The 22,751-nt window shown below is 33.4% G+C and overlaps 1 protein-coding gene across 13 annotated transcripts in view; it reads left to right on the top strand.

Moving 5' to 3' along the window:
• Window positions 1-22,751, top strand: part of RYR3 (ryanodine receptor 3) — a 222,397-nt gene that overhangs the window by 63,529 nt on the left and 136,117 nt on the right. For 8 of the 13 annotated variants that reach the window (XM_068684285.1, XM_068684282.1, XM_068684284.1 and 5 more), the window contains exons 8-14: window positions 569-662; window positions 4,001-4,075; window positions 5,166-5,322; window positions 12,073-12,246; window positions 15,214-15,338; window positions 19,729-19,897; window positions 20,934-21,069. In XM_068684285.1, the coding sequence (XP_068540386.1) occupies window positions 569-662; window positions 4,001-4,075; window positions 5,166-5,322; window positions 12,073-12,246; window positions 15,214-15,338; window positions 19,729-19,897; window positions 20,934-21,069 (930 nt within the window). The remainder of the gene's footprint in view (window positions 1-568; window positions 663-4,000; window positions 4,076-5,165; window positions 5,323-12,072; window positions 12,247-15,213; window positions 15,339-19,728; window positions 19,898-20,933; window positions 21,070-22,751) is intronic. The other 5 variants (XM_068684283.1, XM_068684279.1, XM_068684288.1 and 2 more) reach the window with 1 other exon arrangement.

Here is a 22,751-nt window from a genome sequence, read left to right as displayed (position 1 = left end):
ACCTATAGTCTTTGTGTTAAATGGCTTGGAAAGTTAGCTTCCATTAAGCTTGATTTTCAGAACTGGTAAGTGTTGTTCTGTCCTCTGTCTCCAGCTACTGTTGTGCAGTTTTGATTCTGACACAAGTTATAAATGTCAGAAAAACCTCACGAATTCACCAAATTATTTTTTATTGTGAACATTTTAATTTTATTAAGGGGGAGGAAGCTGTGTTATATGTTTAATTTGACTTTTACCTAAACCATTCAATTTTCAAAACAGTAATTGTTGCAGATTTTTTCATTTTCCTTTTCTGTCTCAGAATTCTAATTTGATTTTTAAATGTTAATAAATTGCTTTCTTGTTATTTGCATTTACAGAAGAAATATTTCTAACTGAAAAAGATATTAAAAATAATATTCTTTTGCTATACAAGTTTGTTCTATTTGTTGTATTTCACTAAAAAATGAAAATTTTAAAGACAGGTTTCACCTAGGAATGAGGTCCTTTTTTTATTATCGTTTTTTTGATGGTGATATTTTTACATAGGCAATATTTAAACTAATGAGTGAATGTGATTCTTCTACAGGGTATCTTCTTGGTGGGCATGTAGTACGTTTTTTCCATGGCCATGATGAGTGTTTGACAATTCCATCTACAGATCAGAATGATTCACAGCAAAAGTGAGTAGTGATGCATTTTTATACACTTTCTTCTCAAAAAAAAAAAAAAAAAGTGTAGATTGTTGATTGGCAGTTGAATTTGAGATTAGATGAGTTAAATAGGTTAAACTCTCTTGATAGTTATCTTCAATTAGGCAGTGACATAGTTACAAGATGTTGAGAGACCTACTAGGTAGAAAATCAGTCATAAGTTCCAGTATTGCTGAAATTGAAGTAGTTGAATTCCACCAAGATTGCAGCTTTTTATGTTACTTATCTTTAATGTGTACTACTATAAGCTGAGGTAAACAAACATTAGTGGGGAAAATGGTAATGCAAAACAAAACAAAACAAACACTCTAGGAAAACCTCTGAAGGCTCAGACTCTGGAATATATTTTTAATTTTATATATTGCCCATTTTTGTAAGGTACTGCTCTTATTTATCACATTTGATTAATACTTTGTTTTAATATTTAGATTCTTCCAATGTATTTGTGTTAATCAAGAAGCAGAGTACCAGATAAACCAGTGTTCTCACTAGATGAAAAGTTGTAGAAAAAGTTGCTCAGATAAGAAAAAAACACAGCTTTCATTTCACAAATTGAGTTCCATGTCCAATAGTTGCATGAGAATAATGCTAGGCAGATTTTTTTTTCCTGGTAACTATTGAAAAAGGAAAAAAAAATGTCAATCTGAAAACCCAGTTAAAATTCTGCATTTCATAATAGTACTGCTATCACAGTACTGCTGTGGTATTCTTATGTATGCATTTACAGCATTCAGAGAAGTTTGCCATAGCAGGAAAGCAGATTTTAAATTCCCTTGCTTTGCATTTTTTTAGATAAATAATCACAATTGAAGGTCCCTATATGCTAAAGTAGATTAGTCCCAGCAATATATGTAAGAAATATTTTCTTATTATTTCATATTATTTTCAATAATAATAGTAATCCAGGCACCAAAATTTGTGTAACCTTCTTAATGGATAATAAAATGGTTAATACTATAGGTTTTGTCCTGAAACTAAGGGCACAAAGAACTTTTACTTAATATTGAAAATCTTTCACTACTGTACTATTAGAAACAGATAGTTGTTTATTTTTAACTCTCTGAAGTGTAAACAAAATACTTTCTGAATCACCAAATTAGAATTTGAACGTTTTTAACCTTAACCAAGTTATGATAATGGTAATTTTTAATTCTACGTTATCCCTTTTTTTTTTTTTTTCATTTTAACCACCTTTATGGTTTGTAGTCTATTACAATTGTTTTAATTAAGCAAGGAACATTGGAACTGTCTTTTTCATCTTTCCACGCCCTTTCTCTCATTTGAGAAAGGGCAGAACAGGTTTTATGAATTGCCATTATTACCTCTGACAAATCTACAACAAAATTTATTGTCAGGAATAGATGAAAACCTTTAGGAATAAGCATGAATCAAGTAATCTGATTGCTGAAAGGTTCACCCTTAGGTATCAGGGTATTAGGTATCATAAATATATGAACAGAAACGTTTACAAATAGAAAAAAGGCTGCCTAAGAAAAATTGAAGAACCCTTTTGAAAGTTTATTGCAGTTCCAGAAAGAAGCTAGTGAATCAATTTTTTCTGCACCTAGAATAATTCTGCTCTAATGTATGAACCCTTCTGTCTTGCTTGAATTATGAAACAACGTACTGCAGTATATTACAGTTATTAAGAAAATTATTTTCTTATTGTTGTTTGCCTGGAGAGCTGTTTCCACACTCACAGTTTACACATAGACATATTCTTTGAAATTCACATATTCTTTGAAATGCAGAAACAGGCGTAGAAAAAAAGGGATAGTGTAATCCCCCAATACTAGTTTTCGGTGTGAACAGATTTTCTATTCAGTTAGAGCTTCTGCTGAGCATTTGCTACCAGTAACAGAATGTTTCAGTTTATTGTAGAATAACAGTGCAATAAACCATTATTTAGTAAAATATGGAGGATAGCTTGGCAATCATGTTGTGAAAGCAATGCCTCCACTCTAACATAGTTTTCTAAAAGCAGTAATGTTGCTGATAGTAGCCTAAAAATATACATTTATTGCTTTAGTTCCTTTCCAGAATTTGTTGTGGTTGAGTTGCCCTTTACTAGACTGGCAATCATGTTATATCAGTTTCTCACTGTATTTTGTGAATTCTTTTTTGAAATGCCAGAAATCATAATAAGGAAAGGTTCAGCAGATGCGTCTTCTGCTGAAGCTTCACTCCTAAGTTATACGTCAGTCTTTTCTAAGATTTTAATTTTCTTACCTTTTAATTTTCAAAAGAATACTTTGTTTGATTTATATAAGACATCTCGGTCTAAAGAATTTAGTTACATGAACTGATTAGAAAAACGACATGGTAGAAAATTGTTTGAATATATTTTTTTAATATTACAACTAAACTCTCAGGAATTATTATTATTTCCAAGTTATTTTTATTCAATCTATTGATCATGGTGCATAGAATGAATTCCACCAAGTTAAATGCTAAAGAAATTAAACTTGCTTAGTTAAGGAAATCTTAAAATATACTAAGATACGTAAAACACATCACACTGTCAAATCTATTGTTATAACTAAAGTATTTAATTAAAAGTTTGTTTCCTATTTTTTATTATTGCAGAATATATTTGCCATAGATTGTATTTGATGATTAAGTAGAATGTTAAGTTTTGACACTAAAACATGACACTGACCCACTGCCAAAAGTTCAAGTAAATGAGATTATGTTAAAGGCTGAATCTGTTTATTTCATGTTTTCTATTTCTCCATATTCCCTAAAACCTAGTATAGAATTTAATATGTAGTATTTATTTTGTAAGGATTGTAATTCAGTGTTTTTGTATTCTTATCACCGTTTTTGTCTCTTAGTTAGAATGTTAGAAGTAATACTAGCAATGACATTGTCGATATAGTATTCATGCAGATTATTATTAATGTATGGAAACATCAATGATGAGTTTTAACATTATGTTTGTATATAGGAGCATTAGAAATTCAGATTAATCTCTTGGGAACTATACGAATTACGCATTTTTATGACTAAGGAAGAAAAGAAGATTCTCAACCACTTTGAAGGCTGTGTTTTATCAACTCCATTTTGAAGGCAAAGTATTTTATCAACTTCAGAGAGAGTAAATTAATGTAAATAGCCTTAATTCCTAATTTACCTTGGACATTTGGACTGTCTATAGTGCTCTCACTTATGAGTAGGAATCTTCTCTCCATTCATCTCCATCTTTAGCCAGGGAAAAGTGAGTCCTAGACAGCTTACATAGGAGTAAGTTATATAAACCAAGTATTACAAACAAAGACAAGAGGATGATCTTCTGAATTTGCCTGCAGGAAAGTACTTTATGAAACTGGAGGAGCTGGAGTTCGAGCAAGGTCTTTGTGGAGAGTAGAACCACTTCGAATAAGGTACAGACATTTTTTGAATTTGTCAGTAACCCTTGCTACATTAACAGCAATTTCACAGAATTGTGAAGTCATTAAGGTTGGAAAGAACCTCTGGTCATTTGGTCCAACCCTACTTAAAGCACTTAGAGCAGGTTTCCCAGGAAACATCCAGGTGGCTTTTGAATATCCCCAATGAGGAAGACTCCATAACCTCTCTGGACAACCTGTTCCAGTGCTCGATCACCCACACAGTAAAGTGCTTCCTGATGTTTAGATGGAACCTCCTGTGTTTCAGTTTGTGGCAATTGCCGCTTGTGGTCAACACTGAAAAGAGCCTGACTTGGTCTTCATTGCACCCTCCCTTAACATCTTATACATGTTAAGATCCCCACACTGTGAGCTTCTTCTCCAGGCTGAACAGTCCCAAAAATGGGACTGATAGATTTTTTTTTTATATTTCTCTTTATTTATATAGATAATTTATGTTATTTATATTTATAATTAATTTTATAATTTATTTATATTATTTATATTTATAATTCTCTATATTTGTCCTTCTATATGTTAGCCTGCTCATTATCAGTAATAAAAAGCAATCTACCATGATACAATTATACAGGCAATATCAGTATTTTAAGGCTTTCTCTTGTCTGTTTCCCATGTCAAAAATAGTGTTGCCTATGAGGTACTTCTGCTTGAGACATTGCTCAAGGCCAAAAGTAAAACCTTATCTTTTTACCTGGAATTTTAGAAGCATGTGTGGAAATCAAAACAATATCTTTTTTTTTATAGACACTTTATTAATTTTCAGAAAGCATGTAGTTGTTTTTTTGTTTGTTTGTTCTATATAGACACTGTATGTAATATCCTAATAAAACATGGAGAGGGTAGAGAAACAAGAAAATTACAGTGATTGCTCTTCTCCAAGGTTCCATTTGCAAACATATTACCAGTTTTGCATCTGTTGCGTTGCAAGTATTGAAATCAAAAGCAGAAACGATTTTCTATATAGTATTCTATTTTCTGAAAGTCCTTTAGAGCCCAGAATACAAGTGTTAGTTTTGTTTATTTTATTTTATTAAAATTTTTCCTTGATGTCTCATATGTTTAGTTGGAGTGGAAGTAACATCAAATGGGGACAACCTTTCCGTCTTCGACATATTACAACAGGAATGTACTTGGCTCTGAATGATGATGAAGGACTTGTAATGTTAGACAGAGAAAAGTCAGACACAACATCTTCTGCTTTCTGTTTTAGAGCATCAAAGGTAAATGATGTTAATGCAAATTTGTCATAAATATGGAGTACCCAAATACTGTGAGTTGGTTCAGTGATTTTATAAATTTGTAATTTTTAAATTGAAGCAATTGACAGGGATTATGCAAAGGCAAACACCCTGAATTAAGATTAGTAAAACTGATAGATAAATTCTAGAGTAAACCAAATTATCGACAGGTAAATAATAATAATAATAAAAAAGCTAATACAGTACAAGATACAGTGAATTTAATATAAATGAAACTCATAGAATTCACAGAATGGAATTCATAGGATCTGTAATCTGTAGTCAGAATCATTTTAGTTGGACAGATTCTCATTAGAATGTCATTCATTTCAGTTCCGTCACAGCTGAAATGATTTCAGTTCACTTCAGTTGGGCAAAATTCTGCCTTTTTTATTCTTTATGCAGTATGCCAATAGCTAAATTGCAAGCAAAAAGTAGTCAGCGATTTCTAAAGGTTATGTTTTCAAACCGTGCAACTTAGTGAGCTGCTAGTTGTATTTTACTCGCTTTTTCATCATTTCCAGCTGGGGGGAAAAAAAAAAAGTACAAAAGACAGAGGATGAAGAATGAATATGTAGGTTGGTAAAGTTAAAAACTTTTTTTTTTTCCCAGAAAGTGAAAGGTTTTTATAACAAAGATGATAAAAAATTTTTACATGCTTTCATTTTTTCATATTACTTACAAATAGTTGTAGCTGCTACAATAGATGGCTTTGATTGGATATGAGAAGAAAAATGTTCTGTGTGATTTTGAATACTGTATGGCCCGTGAGAGGTGGTGAAAGAGAATCTCTGAAGTTAGATGTGTGTGACATAAAATCTATCATTAAGGGTCTTGACAGATACCAGACTTCTGTCTGCTTCTAACAAAGCAAATACTCCATTTTAACATTTTAAAATAATCATGTTTATTTCATTAGCGTGACTGCATACAGTATGCCAAGAAGTCTTATTTTAATCAGTCAAAATAATTGAAAAATTATCAGGAAATGTGTCTTAGATAGCTAGAAGCTCACCAGATAAATGTTGGATTCTTCCTGCAGTGTAAAGGCTATGCAGTGTAGACTGTAACATGTTGTGCAGGGACATTTATTATAGCTGTAATTTTTTCCAATTTTTGTCAAATCAGGACACCCTGTTAATAAAGGTGTGTGTGCCAGGAATATCACAGCTACTAGTTCAACGTTGTGTTCAAATTGTTTTAATGTACTCACTGCCTAATTGGACACTGGCTTAATATTTTAAACTATATGTTATAAATGTATAAATTTTAAGTATATATATATTATGCTTATATATGCATCCACATACATACTTCAACATATAATAAATCATTTCTCTTATACTGACTAAAAAATACATATTTTCTTACTCTTGTTGTGCCTATTTGTGAAATTTGTTACAATCCCCAAAATGACTGATGTGATGCACAGTAGTAATTAATTACACAGAATTCAGTAATGACTGTGTAATGCATTCGTCCCTTCTATTGTATTTGTACATAATATGGTTGCTAATTTACATTTTTATTTGAAATACATCTTCAGTGTCTTGTCATACTAAGATTTTTGCTGTCCTATATAGAAAAGATTATCTCACAATAGGTGGTAATCTGCTTTTGCCTGAGGCAAGAATATGAGTAATTGTTTACTCTCAGGCAGCTGAGAATTTCACTGGCTAGTTAATAGAGACTAGAGACGTTAGTGTTCCCAAAGATGGGAGAAACAAACAGTGATAACAGGATGGTTAAAACTTCCTGAAGAGAGAAGGGTGAAGTTTTGGATGTGACTAGGCCCCAAGGATGTAAGGGCTGTAAGAAGGAATTGTCTTTTAGAGCCAACCTAAAGAAATTAGTGCTGATTCCGTATAGATAGAGGGGGAAAAAACTTAGAACTAATGGTTATATTAGATACATGCAAGTGTGATTATCTTTTAATTTCTGTACATTATTCTTTGTAAACATTTGTCGCAGTTTTCTCTTATTCATTACCTCAATCAAGAAGTATTTTCACTCGGCTGTACCTTAATATAATAGAATCATAAAATCAGATTGGAAAAACTTCTCAGATCATCTGGTACAACCTTTAACCTAACACTGTCAGTTCCACCATACCGCTAAGCACCCTATCTACACCTTTTTTGAATACCTTCAGGGACGGTGACTCAACTACTTCCTTGGGCAGCTTGTTCCAATACTTCACAACCCTTTCAGTGAATATTTTTTTCCTAATATTTGTCCTAAACCTCCCCTGGCACAACTTAAGGCCATTTCCTCTTATCATGTAGTGGTTGGGAGAAGAGACAGATTCCCACCTTGCTATAGCCTCCTGTAAGGTCTTTTTAGAGCAAATATGACATGAATTAAAGGACATTTCAGGATAACTGTATAATAACTTCCTAGCCAGCTGTGTACAGATCCTTAAATGTGCTGGAATACCTGGCTGTTTGCCCTTTAGAATTATAGAATAACTCAGGTTGGAAGGGACCTTGGAAGTCATCCAGTCCAGCCTTGGGGGTTGGACTACATGATCTTCAGATTCCTTTCAACCCCAGCCATTCTGTGATTCTGCTCCAAGTGGGTTTTAACACTGAATTCAGACCAGATCACTCAGAATATACATTGTTGTGCAGTATCCAAAAGAAAATATTTTATTTCCCCATTCTTTGTTTTTGGAAGCCAGCAAAATAGATTTTATAGAAAAAGAGAGATTCTCCTTCCCTGTAGGCAGAGCTATGTGGAGTATACCAAATACCCAAGGCTTCACAGGAGTTTTTAACGCATACCTTAAAGTCTTTTTTTTCAACAGTTGCTATAGAGACTCTCTTGCTGAAACAGTGTACCTTTATATTCAGTATTTTTCTATGCTACTTCAGCAGTCTTGTTTTCCTTGCTTTTCAGAATCTTTGATGATAGCATTCATAAAATACCTACTTTCACTGTTTTGTTTCCTTTTGTCAGACAGCTCTGGAAATCAGAATAGATATTTTAAATTATACATTTAAATTAGAGTTTTCCATCCTTACATAAATAAGAGTGAAATTGAGCTTTTTAAAAAAGTGAAAGAATACAGTAAAGACACATTGAGAGAACATACTGGTTTATGGTGCCAATTTGAATGAAAATAGCATATGAAATATGTGTCTGTTTATGGCAAATTACTGCAAACTAAGTTTAAAAAAAAACACACACACACAACAAAATTATGCCTGTTGTTGGCTTTAATGTGAACTTTGTTTTTGACAAAGTTTTGAAATGTCAACCTTTATATTTTAGGGCAACAGTTAACTGTGTAATGCTTTGTGACCACAGAGACAGCAGTTTCCATACACCAGATGGAATTCTGTTTTGAAATGGGATGTTCTCATTCCAGCACAGTACTTGGCTCGGTATACTCTGTTGAGCAGAACCTTGATTCTGCTTTAAATTTCTTTGAGAATAAACAAAGTGAAGAACAAGAGGATATTTAAAAATGTTTGTTTCTTTGAAAGCTGTCATAGCCCAGAATTAATATTTGACATTTCGTATTTTATTTCCGTGATTATATATACAACTGACAATGAAGAAATTATTTGTGTAGTCTGAGTAAGTAACATTCTAACACATTCAAAAGTCACAGATGACTCATGCAGAAGGATTTGATATCATTTTAATATTACTGCCAACATGTAGCTATCTTCGGGGCTCAAGATGGCATTAGGATGTCGTAATAGTTTAGTAGTTATCATAAAGTTTAGTTAGTTTTTGAAACAAGATTATAAGTATTATAGAGTCCTTCACATACCGTAGTTGCTGAATGTTCAATTATTTATTTGTAAGTTCATATTTTACAGTTATCATTTCCAAGTAAGCACATAAGTTACGAATGTTTTTACATAATTTGTGTTAAAATGATAGTAAAGTTGTATCATTTTAAATCATAAACTTCTTGAAATTGATAAGCCTGTTGAGTCTGCCAGTCACAAAAAACATTGCTTCCCAGAAATAAAAAAGAGGGTCCTCAGTTTTCTTTTCTGAAGTGAGTAGTTAAAAACTGCTAGGATTTTGTAATACTCTGTCAAGAAGACACATCACTCAAGAAATGAGTTTGTTTGGACCTCCACATGGATGTAGTTACCGTACAAATTTGACTTTATGTCTCAGTTATCTTTGTTGCATATAGTTACATATATTTCTCAATGTTAAAGGTATAATATCTTTAAGTCATCTCAAAATATTATGCATTCCAGATAAATTTTACAGCATTCAGCTATTCATCTGAGTACACTAAAAAGTTGCAATCTTTCAAATACTGTACTAAGCTACATTGTCTGCTTATTTGATAGGGGAGAAGAAAGGAGAAGGTAAAACTAAAATTACCCTTTTTGTTTTCTTGGCTACTGGTGTGCAGAAACATATACAGTAGGGTATACAAATTATAGTAAACATACCAGCAAGACAGGTTCACTTTAAGGTCAATTAATCAGTCCTCTGATATTTGTTGACTTTGTGTCTTTTACTTTTGTTAAACAGGTTCTGCCTATGGCAGTACTTTTAACACAATAACAGCGTGCAATAGTTTGATATGATTTGAACTTGAAAGCATAGGTCGGTCTTAGTAAGAGTTCAGCTGTCAGATTGTCTAATCATATTTAGGAGTAGGTAAAGAAGCCCTTGAAGTATCAAGGATGCTTTCCTTACTATGCATTTTCAAGAACACTCTTTGAAAATCATTGTAAAGCTGAGTTTTATTTCTTTGTCCCATTCACACTGCCATTCCTTACTTGCCATCAGTAGGAATTCTCCCATTTTCTGAATCATGCCTTTCTTCTAGTATATTAAGTTATTTGTGAGCATTGCATATTTTTGTCAGCTTTGCCCCCAAGTTTTGTTTTTTTTTTTTTCTTCTGTTACTGTTGCTATTTTTCTTTTGACATCTTCAAAACCCTCAGTTATTTTTTTTTTTTGTTGTTTGTTTGTTTTTCTTCACCTTGATTCATTCATGGCTTCAGGGAGTTAGACAGATAATAGGCTGTGAAGAAAGGGTTTTGAAGGAGAAAAAGGTTGGAAGTTTTGCTGCTAAGATAAGTACAAATATCAAGTTAAGAATTCTTACTTTTTTTCTTTTTTATTCCTCTCCACTCCCCTTAATCTTTTTATGATTATACTTTTTGGCTGTTAGAAAACATTCCTTCTCTTTGCACACTGCTATCAAACGACTTGGCTAAAATCCTAGAGAAACTGGGCAGTGCACAAAGAGCAAAACATCAGGATAAATTTATACTCTATTGCTTAAAGTGCCTTTGTACCCCTAAAAACATTCTGATATTTGAAAAAGCCCTCCCCTCCTTTCCCTTTTCACTTTTTCTTAAAAAAAAAAAAAAAAAAAAAAAAAAAAAACAGTAGCTTAATTGATATTGCTTGATTCTTGATACAGAGAAAACTGTTTTAGTGTTCAAGGTGCTATGTAAAGCTATGTAATTAGCTGTTGACAGTTAATGAATTTGTGCTGTTTTTTTGTTTTGTTCATTACTTAATGGCCTCACTGTACATATGTATTGAAAGGGTTCATCTTTATGTGTATGTGGTAGTATAGTCCATATAAATGTGATGTGACATAATTTCCACATTGTCTTGATATTGTAATGGTATCCCCAAGGAATGTAATGTAATTTCATTCTACTTCATCTTGACATTATAATACTGTCTGTTTCCACTAAAATATTGTTGAAATATGCCAGCAAGATTACATTTAAATGGAAGTGGATTAACATGCTTATGATAGAACTTCTTTTTACTCCACAGATGTTACACATTCACTGAACTATAATGTAATAAGAAAACCTGTTACATATAAAATAATGTAAACTATATATCAGTGTCTAACATATTTTGTTTACTTTGGAACAAATTAGCAACAATTTACACTTCTGTCCATCAGAGGACTTGGAATCATTGGAAAAAAAAAATCTAATTACTTGTTCTTTTGTTTAACCACAAACATTCATGCACATCCCTAATTTGCTATTATAGAATTTTGTGCTGAGTTCAGTTTTGAAAGGAAAACTTTTTAGTTGTAAACAACTGTACTTGCTTTATAAACTTGGGTTTACAAATTGTACTGGGTGTTCTAGCCAAGCACTGAAATGGCTTTAATGGAGATTTGAAAGAATCCAATTCCTCTTAAAAAGATAATAAACATAGAAAATAAAATAAATTTTAAAAATAATGAATAAATTAATAAATAAAACAAATGTAAAACTACATGTTACAGATTTGCAAAGGTAATATTTTTTCTTTGCTGATTGTTGAAATATAGAAGCATCATTCCAAGTGAAGTTTTTATCTACATACAGTAGTTATAAGCAAAAATTATCTAGCATAAAAACATTTTAATTACATTTCAAAATATGTTTCTGCACATTTTTCTTTTTCATTTTTAAGCTAAAATTTGAAAAATTTAATAAAATAAAGTTCTTCAGACTCTACCAAACTGAGACCTTAATTAAATCAATGATTAGTGACTGATTAGGTTAGGTTAAGTATTTAGTTCAGTTTAAGCATTTATTTTTTTAATAAATATTTACACAGTAATGATTTTACTAGATATTTCAGTGAAAATGCTGTTACTTCAAATTTGAAATGGTATTTAATCAGATTCTGTCTAATTTGATAGAGTTGATAAAGTTGGAATGTTGTTCAGTATAGAATTCAATGGTTTATCTTGTTTCATGAACTTTCATTTTATGTTCCTAGGAGCTAAAAGAAAAACAGGATTCCACTCTTAAACGTGATATTGATGGAATGGGAGTCCCAGAAATAAAGTATGGTGATTCAGTCTGTTTTGTTCAACATGTGGCCAGTGCTTTATGGTTGACTTATAAAGCACAGGATGCTAAATCAGCACGTTTAGGTCCCTTAAAAAGAAAGGTAATGTTTTTTGTTTGCTTGTTTCAATTATTAGTTATTAGTTAATGAATATTAGTTGCATAACAGTTTTAGTCTATCCTGTTTCTTTTTTCTTTTTTTGTTGTTGTTGTTGGTGGTGTTTGTTGTTTTTGTTTGTTTGTTGTTGTTTTGTTTTGTGTTTTTTAACCTTCCTGTCAATGTGGTAGTTATAACTACTTTCTTTTATGACAATACTTCCTTTTCTGAGAAAAAGTAGTCGGTCTACAAAGGAAGCAGATTTCTATACATGCCCACTCTGTGGTTGTAGTAGGCAGGATCTTGGTTTTAATTTGTGTTTTCATGTGATGGTGTTACTCATGAATGATTAAAGAGATTCGTGTAGGAAGTCCATAATAACAACAACAACAAAAATCATAAGTTATGAAGTAATTATAATCCTTGCAGCTGTAGAAAATGCAGTGAAATCCCAAAGATGCTTCCCTGTTATTTTATTCAACTTTTTCAACATTTAAAATTTTATTTAAGCAAATATGATCTTTATTCAGTATGTTGTCAGTGATTCTGTAAGCATTTTGCATTATTTAATAGAGCAGTCCTAGAAAGTATGCATGACTGACAGAGTGTTTTTCTTTAAGGTAACCATATTCTTGTAGAACAAACTACTTTGGATGCCTTGTAAAAGGTGTAATCTCATTTACAGCATGCATAGTCACAAAAGGGCAGTGGGTGCCCATTCCCTTCAGTTCTTCTCAGCAGCGTGGCTGATCATGGAAATTCTTTGTGTGCCAGTCATTCGGTATTTTCTTATTAAGAGACTTACACACACAATGACGCTCTCTTCCTTTGCCATGCCAGCATTGGTTATGGGATTCTGTAAAGCCACAGTCCCATTTTCTTCTTGTGAAGGCAGTATGTAGATTCTTCCTCTTTTTTCAGGGAAGAATTTTGCAATAGTTACCTTTGAAGTTTAGTTGTGTTTGTTTTTTTTCCAGCTTTCTGCTCACCAGCTCCAAAGAACCTCTGTAATTGCCTGTCATTTTTATCCTCCTTTCAAAGTGTTTCATTCACATTCAAAGGCTCTAAATCTTTTGTTACCCCATCACCTGGAAAATTCTCTCATGCTAAGTGCCTTCCAACAGAAGAAAACTCAAACCTTCTTGCTTCCTGTAATTGATATGCCTGTGGAGGCAAGGAACTTTTTGTTTTGTTTTGTTTTTTCGGTCCTCTGCAAAATAAGGTAATAGACTGTAAGCAAGTTTGGATATATGTTCTCCTTTAAATTTCATGTCAAATTAATTTTTCTACAGTAAAAGTGTAGTCATAACTTGGTATTCACCTTCCACCATCATTCTGTGAGGTGATTGTTGCTTTCAATCATTATAATACTTCTCAAGCTGGTCTGCATTTTTTTTTTAATGTGCCTGTGTACCCAAGGAGAATCAAGAAATACCTGATTTTTTCAAGAAGCAAAACCAGCTTGTATCTTCTATGGCACATCAGATGCTGTCCTGAACTAAAGGGTACTCTTTCCTTTTTCCATTTTCCAGTGAGCAAAGTCATCCTGGTAGTTACATTTTTCTTGGTCAAAGACATAGGGAAGATTAGGCCCTTAACGGACTCATCTCTTCCCTGATGTACTTCTTATTTAAGAAGACTAAGTCTTTTGTCAGCTATGTGGTGTTGAAGGTAAAGTTATTTGCAAGTTGTGATACTGTTAATATCCTATCTCAAATGTTTCCATTCCTGTAACATCCTTTCCAGAATCTAGAGCTACATACAACAGCCTGAGAAAGCATTATCAGATTGATGTGTGTTTTCTTATTAATTGTGTGTGAACAAGATTTCTTTAGTGATTGTTCAGTTAAGAGACCTCAAGACCCTTTGTTATCCGAACAGTGGTATTTCAGGTAACAAAGTCACACAAAGCATAGACATATATAAAGAAGTGCTTGAACAAAACTAAATATGACTGATACATAAATTATTCGCCTTTAAGGTAAAATTATCAGTATACTCATTCAGAAGTGTCTTCCTAGTCTTCTCCATCATATTTCCATGGATTCTGGGGTATCCAAAAAAGCATCACTTACAGTGCTTTGGTATACCTACATGCCAGTATGAAAGAACGCTGTTGGTAAATAACCTTTCCTTTTGTGTCAGTAACCATTAGTATAACATTGATTATGTTCTTTTATGTTCTATTCAGTGCCTACAGAATTACTCACCTCACTAGGATGTTGGCCAGCAATTTTTTACTACCTCAAAGCTTAAAAAAAATATATTTTTTTTAAGTGAGAACTTAAAACTCAGTGAGAGTTCAGTAGTTTACCTTTTGGTAAAAGCAGTAGGATAACTCACATTTCATTGTTTAAAAGTGGTACAGAATTTTAATGACTCAATGATCAAGTTTTTTTTTTTTTTATGCGGTATCTAAAATTATGCCAGCTTTTTGTGGAATTAGGTATTTAGTTAAAGGGAAAGTTGACAACCCAATGGAAGATCTCTGCTATTGCTTGATGTTCCTGTGATATTTACATCTGGTTCTTTTAAGAATCCAACATAATGTGTAGAGAACAGTTATATGAATCAGGAATTACTAGTAAATATTGTTGCTCCATTAGCTGCATTGTAATTTTCATGATGTTTGTCACTCCAGCTTGCTTTTCTTGTCAGTAGTCTTCTTGTGTATGAATCCTTTAGTGAATGATGCTTTAAGGTAGTGACAATCTTTCCCTGACAGACAGAATATAGAAATAATGAAAGTTCTTGTCATGTCATCTCCAAATAACTTTTATGTGAAACTGAAAAATTTGTAATTATTTAATAAATAGGTATTCGGAGTAGCACAACATAGTAGCTCAGTTACTTAATTACCCTCAGTTACTGCAATTACCCTTTTCAGTACAATATTGACATAAATGTTACAAGAATGTAAAAGTATTAAAGGTTTTTAAAATCATGGTTTTGATAATTACTGACTTTCAATAGGTTATACTGCACCAAGAAGGCCATATGGATGATGGTCTAACCTTACAAAGATGTCAACATGAAGAATCCCAGGCTGCTCGAATCATTCGCAATACTACAAGCTTATTCAGCCAGTTTATAAGGTAGTTGTTATCTCATATGAATAATTTTTGTTGTTTTTAAATATTCTGAAATTAGAAAAATTTCTCAAACAAAATCCTTACTTCCTGTTTACAAATATTTATATTTAGAAATTTATTTTTATTGATTTGTCATTTTGATGAGTACTGCCATTAAATAGATAAAACTCAGCTTAGTTAAGGCTCATTAGATGAAATCCAATACCTTCATGCCAGATTGAAACTGGACCAGAATCTAGTTGGAAGAAAAGATACCAAACGATCACAGTATAATTCCATTAGTAAGTATTCTACAATAGATAAAACTTGAGAATATTCAGAAAAGGGTTCTTATCTTCTATTTGTCTTGGTAAACCAAATACTGTAGTCAACTCTATTCAAACTTTTCAAACCACATGAAAGGAAAATAGATGCTTGCTTCTGTCAAGATCAAGAATAGAACAGGATAGGGTTATAGTAAATGGAATTACATCAGGCTGGTGGCCAGTCACTAGTGGGGTTCTGCAGGGCACCATTTTAGAGCCAGTTCTCTGAAATGTTTTCATAAATGATTTGGATGTAGTGTTTGGAAGACTTTTTTGGCAAGTTTGCAGATGATACTAAATTGGGAGGAGCTGTTGACTCCATCAAGGTTGGAGAGGTCTTGCAGAGAGATCTTACCAAGTATGAGAGCTGGCCAGTCACCAACAGTATGAAAGTGCATGAGCAAGTGCCGGATTTTGCATCTGGGAAGGGGTAGCCTTGGCTGTATGTACAGACGGGGACGAAAGTCTGGAGAGCAGCCCTGCAGAAAGGGATCTGTGGATTTTGGTTAACAGCAAGTTGAGCATGAGTCAACAGTGTGCCATGGCAAACAGGAGGGCCATACATACATGTATGTTTAAGTTTCTCAAGAATGGCATTGTTAGCTGGCCGAGGGAAGGGATTAACCTGCCCCACTCTGCGCTGGTACAGTGTCACCTCCAGTCCTCCAATACCATATGCAGTTTTTGGCATCACAGAGGATAAAATGATAATAAAATGATGTAAAAATGATATATAACTATTAGAGAGTGTTCTAAGGAGGGTTGCAAAGATGGTGAAGTGTCTAGAGAGCAAGAGGTATAAGGAATGGCTGAAGTCGCTTGGTTTGTTCAGCCCAGAGAAGAGGAGAAGGAGGAGAGGCCTCATGGTGGCCTGCAGCTTCCTCATGAGGGGAGTGGAGGGGCAGGCGCTGAGCTCTGCTCTCTGGGGACAGTGAGAGGTCCTGAAGTAATGGCATGGATCTGTGACAGGTGAGGTTCAGGTTGGGTATCAGGAAAAGGTGTTTCATGGGGAGGGTGGTCAGGCACCAGTACAGGCTTCCCAGGGAAGTGGTCTTGGCACCAAGCCTGCCAGAATTCAAGAAGCATTTGGACAATGCTCTCAGATGTATGGTTTGATTTTTGGGTAGTCCTTTGCAGACCCAGGAGTTTGACTTGATGGTCCTTATGGGTCCCTTCCAACTTCAGATATTCTATGATTTTTTTCTATGAAATCATAGCAGCCCCAAGTCCTTGCACATCAGCAGTAGAAGGAGATACAAAATAGATTTCTGCATATCTGGAAGGAGAACACCCCTTTATTACCTTCAGTATCTTGGCTGCAGCATTTTATAAGTACCTTTTCAATCATCCATCCTGTTGACTCTCTAAGTCTCTGTTACCCGTGGAATGTTTGGAAAACTTACAGACCAGAGGAGAGGCAGACCTCTCTGGTGAACTGTACGCTGTATGATGGATTATCTGCAGTAAGATTAATTAGGGCAAAAGGCTAAGCATCAGCTGAGAAGATACAAAGAATAACTTGTTTCTGTCACGTAAATCTGTGGTTTAAACCAACACATATATATGCAGTGAAATAGATTTAAGGATATGCAAAATTATTTAGAAAACCTCAGCAGAGAAACAGCAACTCTATCTGATTGAAAGGAATAACTCAAGTTTTTATTCTAAAATTATTATTGATAAATATTATTATTGATTCTAAATTTGATTAGACTAGAATTAGTAGAATTACCTTCTGAATATTTTTTCTTCCAAATCTTTGCTCTACTAGATGGTAATAGAGTTAGTAATTACACCTAAATACAAATTATCCGCGATTGGACTGTTCCACTAACTGTATAATAGAAGTCAAACCTAATGTGGAAACAGTCATAGCTATTTCCACAGATCAAAACACCAATGCCCTTGGAAACCTGGTTATTTTTAAGCAATATATGAGTAGCCTAAGCACAGAATCATTACTACAAAGGACGTTTAAAAAGTTAGGGGAATTAAACAATTTAATAAGACAACAGACTTGATTTATAATGATCTTGATTTATCAAGAAGGCTATATAAAGGGCCATGCTTGGTAAGTAGTTGCTTAATATCCTTGCCACGCATTACAATGTAATACCTTTCTTTCCATGGAAAAGATTAATTTCAGCCAATAACAAAACAAATGTGCTAGACATTAATATTATTTTATCTAAATTTATATGTTGCTGAATGAAGACCCTTTGTCCTCATGAGATCTTGAATCTTAATGAACAAATAACATGTTCAGCATGAAATTATACTATATTTATGACATTTCATCCCTAGTTTGGTTTTCTGGATTCAAACTTCTATTTGAACAATATTATGAATGAAATAAATTTTCTGAGTCAAAATTGACTTTCACCCTATTAATGCACTTGGTTCAGCTTAAATTTCTCCATGCTGAAGTGTGTCTTGTGTTCAAAAAGCTTTGTTAATGTGTTATATATCATCTTGCTTGTTAATTTTTAAAATACTATTCAGAATGTTTTCTGTAACTAATCAGTAGAGCTTAATTTCAACAAGTCTTAGTTATCCATAAGTTTGAAACTTTACATAGAAATAGTTCTAAACTAATTGTTCTGATAAAGGCATTAGTATTCAGCTAGTGAAGGAAAGTATTTTGAAAACTGATACAAAACTTTTATATGCAGTTGTATTTGTCCTTTTGAATAACACCTTTAGCTGTGCTCATTTGAAATCATGCGGCATTTTAAAGCACAATTTTATCACACTATCTTGTTACTTTTTTTTTCTCCTTTCTTTCCCCCATTCTTCAGAGTAAATTATTTATAACATTTATCTTACAGTAATATACTTAAAGGACAATAACTCTAACAAACAGCAAGACAACAATCTTTGCTTCAGTGAAAGTTCCATGTTTCCTTCACTTTCCTTCACTCTTCTACATGATATGTTTTTAGCTCAGGATTTTTGGGGTAAAACACAGTTCGGTGTCAATGCATATTCATTTATAATTGCTGAGATAACATATAAGAGTTATATATAATGTATAAGAGTATGTATATATGTGTATATATACACACTATAGAGTATATAGAGTATATATAACGTATAAGAGTTTATAACAATAAAGTAATTAAGGATATATGTAGGTCTAAGGAAGCTATTTTTTCACAGTGCTTGGCAGAAGTTTTCAATGTGATAAGTAGTTAGCCTTCTGTTGCTGCCTAATACATGAAAAAATAAAAATGAGTTGGTATTGAAGAATTTGCTTCCACGGGACACTGTATATTAGTGTGTTTAAAACGATATTACTTACTCACAAAGGACTACACTACTCCTTTTTATTTCCTGTGCTGAAGATATAAAAACAGCCACCTCGGCTATCAGACAGCTCCTCCTAGATTACACTACCTATAATAGTGAGTCAGACCCTGAGAAATTGGGTTGTCATCCGAGATTGTTTGAGCAAGTGCTTGAACAGGAAAGAGACATTATTTTACTGACAATTGGGATTCCCTGAAGTGCTTTATATTTTTAAATCCCAGCTTTTTTACTTCCTATATAGAATTGATACAGAACCAACTAATTAATGGTTAGGATTACTTGCTATTACTTGCTATTTTGCATTCTTTATCTAGGTGAATGGGGGTGTACAGCTGCAATAACTGCTACAATTTTAGGCCATCTGTACAATGCACCTGTAACACCAATAGGATTTAAAGCATCTAAACAATATCTATTACTGTAAAAAAAGTAATATCTATTACTGTAAAAAAAAAAAAAAAACATCTTTTATCTTTCATCTATCTTCTTCCTTTTTTTTTTTTTTTTTTTTTTTTTTTTTTTTTTTTTAATCTTACCTCTGTCTTTAAATCAGTGTAGAAGAGGAAATGTGATTCCAATTCAGGAATCTTTGAGTAGTGGACAACCGAACAATAGATGTTTGAATGGTTTGCAATTCAGATCAACTGTTGTTCATATACATATGTTCTATGTATAAGAAGACTTGATTTAGATACGAACAGAAAATAGGCTGCTCCATAACACTGTAAATTAGTGTGAAAATGAGTAACACTGCCAGTCTATGTGGTTCTTGTTTTCCTTAGTGGAAACAACAGAACACTATCACCCATCGCCCTGCCTGTTGAGGAGATGGCTCAGACTCTGCAAGACCTGATTACTTACTTCCAGCCTCCCGAAGAAGACCTGGAACATGAGGATAAACAAAGCAAGCTTCGATCACTGAAAAACAGACAGAATCTATTCAAAGAAGAGGTACAGAGAGAGGATTTGTTACCTTATTTTGATGTTAAATGTCATAAACTTTGAGAGGAATCTAAACATTTTCAGATGTGTGTATATATGTAATGGACTGTAATGCCATATGATAACTTGCTGGTATCTATTTTTGACTTCCATACCTTTCACAGGCCACAAATTCTCTGATAAAATTTGGTCTTCATGCTCCTAAGCATCCTTAAAAGTTGCTATTGTTAAAATAAATTATACTGATTAAAAAAAAAAAAAAAGTATTCTTCTCTCTACACATTTACACATCTTGGATGCACCAAACGAATAATAAAACTGGGTTGAATGATAGATGTTATTTCTGATGTCTTGCCTGTCCACCATGGTATGAAAAAGGAACTTTTCATGTCTAGAAATTGGGAAAAGGTTAGCTTTACTGGAAGATATGTATTACATAATTGTAGAATTGTTGCTTTCTGAAATCAGAATAATTATGCTTCTTTATAAATAGGAAGTATATTTTACAATATTTTTAGCCACAGTTGAGTTCCTTTCAGGTTTTCAGTGTCATTTTAGTCTCAAACCAAACTGAAGTTAAAAATCTCTTCTGGTATTTTATCAACTTTGTTTTACAGATATTTTATTGGCCAGCAAAATTTCAACCTTTAATAATCAAGTAAAGTTCCTTTTTGTATAAATTGTTTTTTTCTCTATAAGGAAGATTTTTTGTAAAAAAGGTTCTATTTACAATAAATAAATAAATAAATAAATAAAAGCCTTTACTCTCAGCTTTGTTTTATTCCTTATGTTTTATGACACTCAGCTGAGTAAGGAATATTATAGAATCATTCTCCTCAATAAGTGATTTTGATATAGGAAAATACATATTCATATCTTTATAAGCACAGTCTTTTTTTAAACTAAGATAATGCAGTTTTTAAAAGAACAGTGAAAAATATTAAAATACTAATATGAATATTAAAAATATATTAGAACATTAAAATATAAAAGCACATGCTTTTTTCATATATAGTTATTTTTCCTCTCTGTTTTATGTATATAGGGCATGCTGGCACTAGTTTTGAATTGCATTGATCGTTTAAATGACTACAACAGTGCAGCTCATTTTGCAGAAATTGCAAGAGAAGAAAATGGTACCACATGGAAAGAAATTTTAAATCTTCTTTACAAATTGTTAGGTAAGTTCTTTGATTATTCTGCTGAAGTTAAAAAAAAAAAAAAATTACTTGTTGCTTCACTACCAAAGAAGAGTACTTTTGTTTCATTCATTCTGTCATGTTAATTATAGATTTTCTTCCATGTATTTGCTGATACTTACTACAGAAAACAGAGTTCATTGTGGTGGATTAAGAACTGGCTGGGTGGCAGAGCTCAGAGTTGGAACTGTGATCAGCAGCTCAGTCTAGTTGGAGGCCTGTCGCTAGTGGTGTCCCCCAGGGGTCAGTACTGGTACCAGTCCCGGTCAACTTACTTGCAGTGACCTGGATGAAGGTACAGAGTGCACCCTCAGCAGGTTTGTAAATGTAAACATGTAAAACTGAGAGGAGTAGCTGACACACCATTCAGAGAGACCTGGAGAGGCTGGAGTGTTGGGTGGAGAGGAACTTCATCAAGTTCAACAAAGGCAAGTGCGGGGTCCTGCACCTAGGGAAGAATAACCTCATTCATCAATACAGGTTGAGGGTTGACTTGCTGGTAAATAGCTATGCAGAGAAGGACCTGGGAATCGTGGTGGACAGCAAGTTAACCATGAGCCAGCAAATCTGCTCTTGTTGGCCATGGCCAATGGTATCCTGGGGTGCATTAGGAGGAGTGTTACCAGCAGTCCAAGAGAAGTTATCCTCCCTGTTTACAGCTTTGAGGCCAAATCTGGAGTGCTGTGTCCAGTTCTAGGTTCCCCATTACAAAAGAGACATGGAGATCCTAGAGAGAGGAAGACTATTAAAATCATTAAGGGACTGGAACACCTCCTACATGAGTAAAGGCTGAGAGCTGGGCCTGTTTAGCCTGGAGAAGAGAAGGCTGAGAGGCGATCTTATTAATGTATTTAAGTATGTTAAGGGAGTGTCAAGACAATGGGTCTGGACTCTTTTTGAGAGTAACCCATGATAGAACAAGAAGTAAAGGGCACAAACTGAAACTCAGAAGTTCCATCTGAATATGAGGAAGACACACTAGGAAGTGGTGCTTTGAAGCATGAGATTCACATGGATCATGAGTAGTGCAGAAATGCAGGTGCTTCTCATGAAATCTTCTGATTTCTTAAGAAAGTAATGAAATATCATTGCCTGCCTTTTACTGCAGTCTTAAGAGTTTAAAGAAAAGCAGGATGAAAACTCTTTAGTGCTCTGTAGGCCTTTCAAGATATCATCTTGATTTTCTTCTGCAGGTACAGTTTGGACATGATTGTTCTGTTTTAATTAATGCTTCATAATAAAAATTCTTGACAGTTTTACACAAAAGGCTTTTTGTTATATTTCTATGATCAGTAATAACTTCTAGAATAAAGAAGTTTCTATTGCTTAGAACATTCAACTGAAATTTCAAAGTGCAGTCAAAATAACATTGTGTTTTGTGCTACTGAAGACTAAAAGCTATCCAATCTGTATTAGGTTTTAAGCAGAAAGTAGGGCTAAAGAATGGTACCCAACCTGTGCTTGTACCATTCTTCCCACTCATTGGTGGGAAATAGAACTGTTTCAACCTGTCGGTCATGATAGTGCTTAACAGTTGCATTGAACAAGAGTAGTGGATAATTTCTATAACTAACCAGGATAGGAGAAAAAATGAAATAAACAGAGATAAAATGTATTTTTGCTGAAGTTCTGGTTTATCAAGTAGAGCCCTGTCAACTTCAAAA

Source organism: Anas acuta, chromosome 5, assembly GCF_963932015.1.
Source record: "Anas acuta chromosome 5, bAnaAcu1.1, whole genome shotgun sequence".
Lineage (NCBI taxonomy): Eukaryota > Metazoa > Chordata > Aves > Anseriformes > Anatidae > Anas > Anas acuta.
Note: the sequence above shows the minus strand (reverse complement) of the source record. Positions and strands in the feature narration are given on the sequence as shown.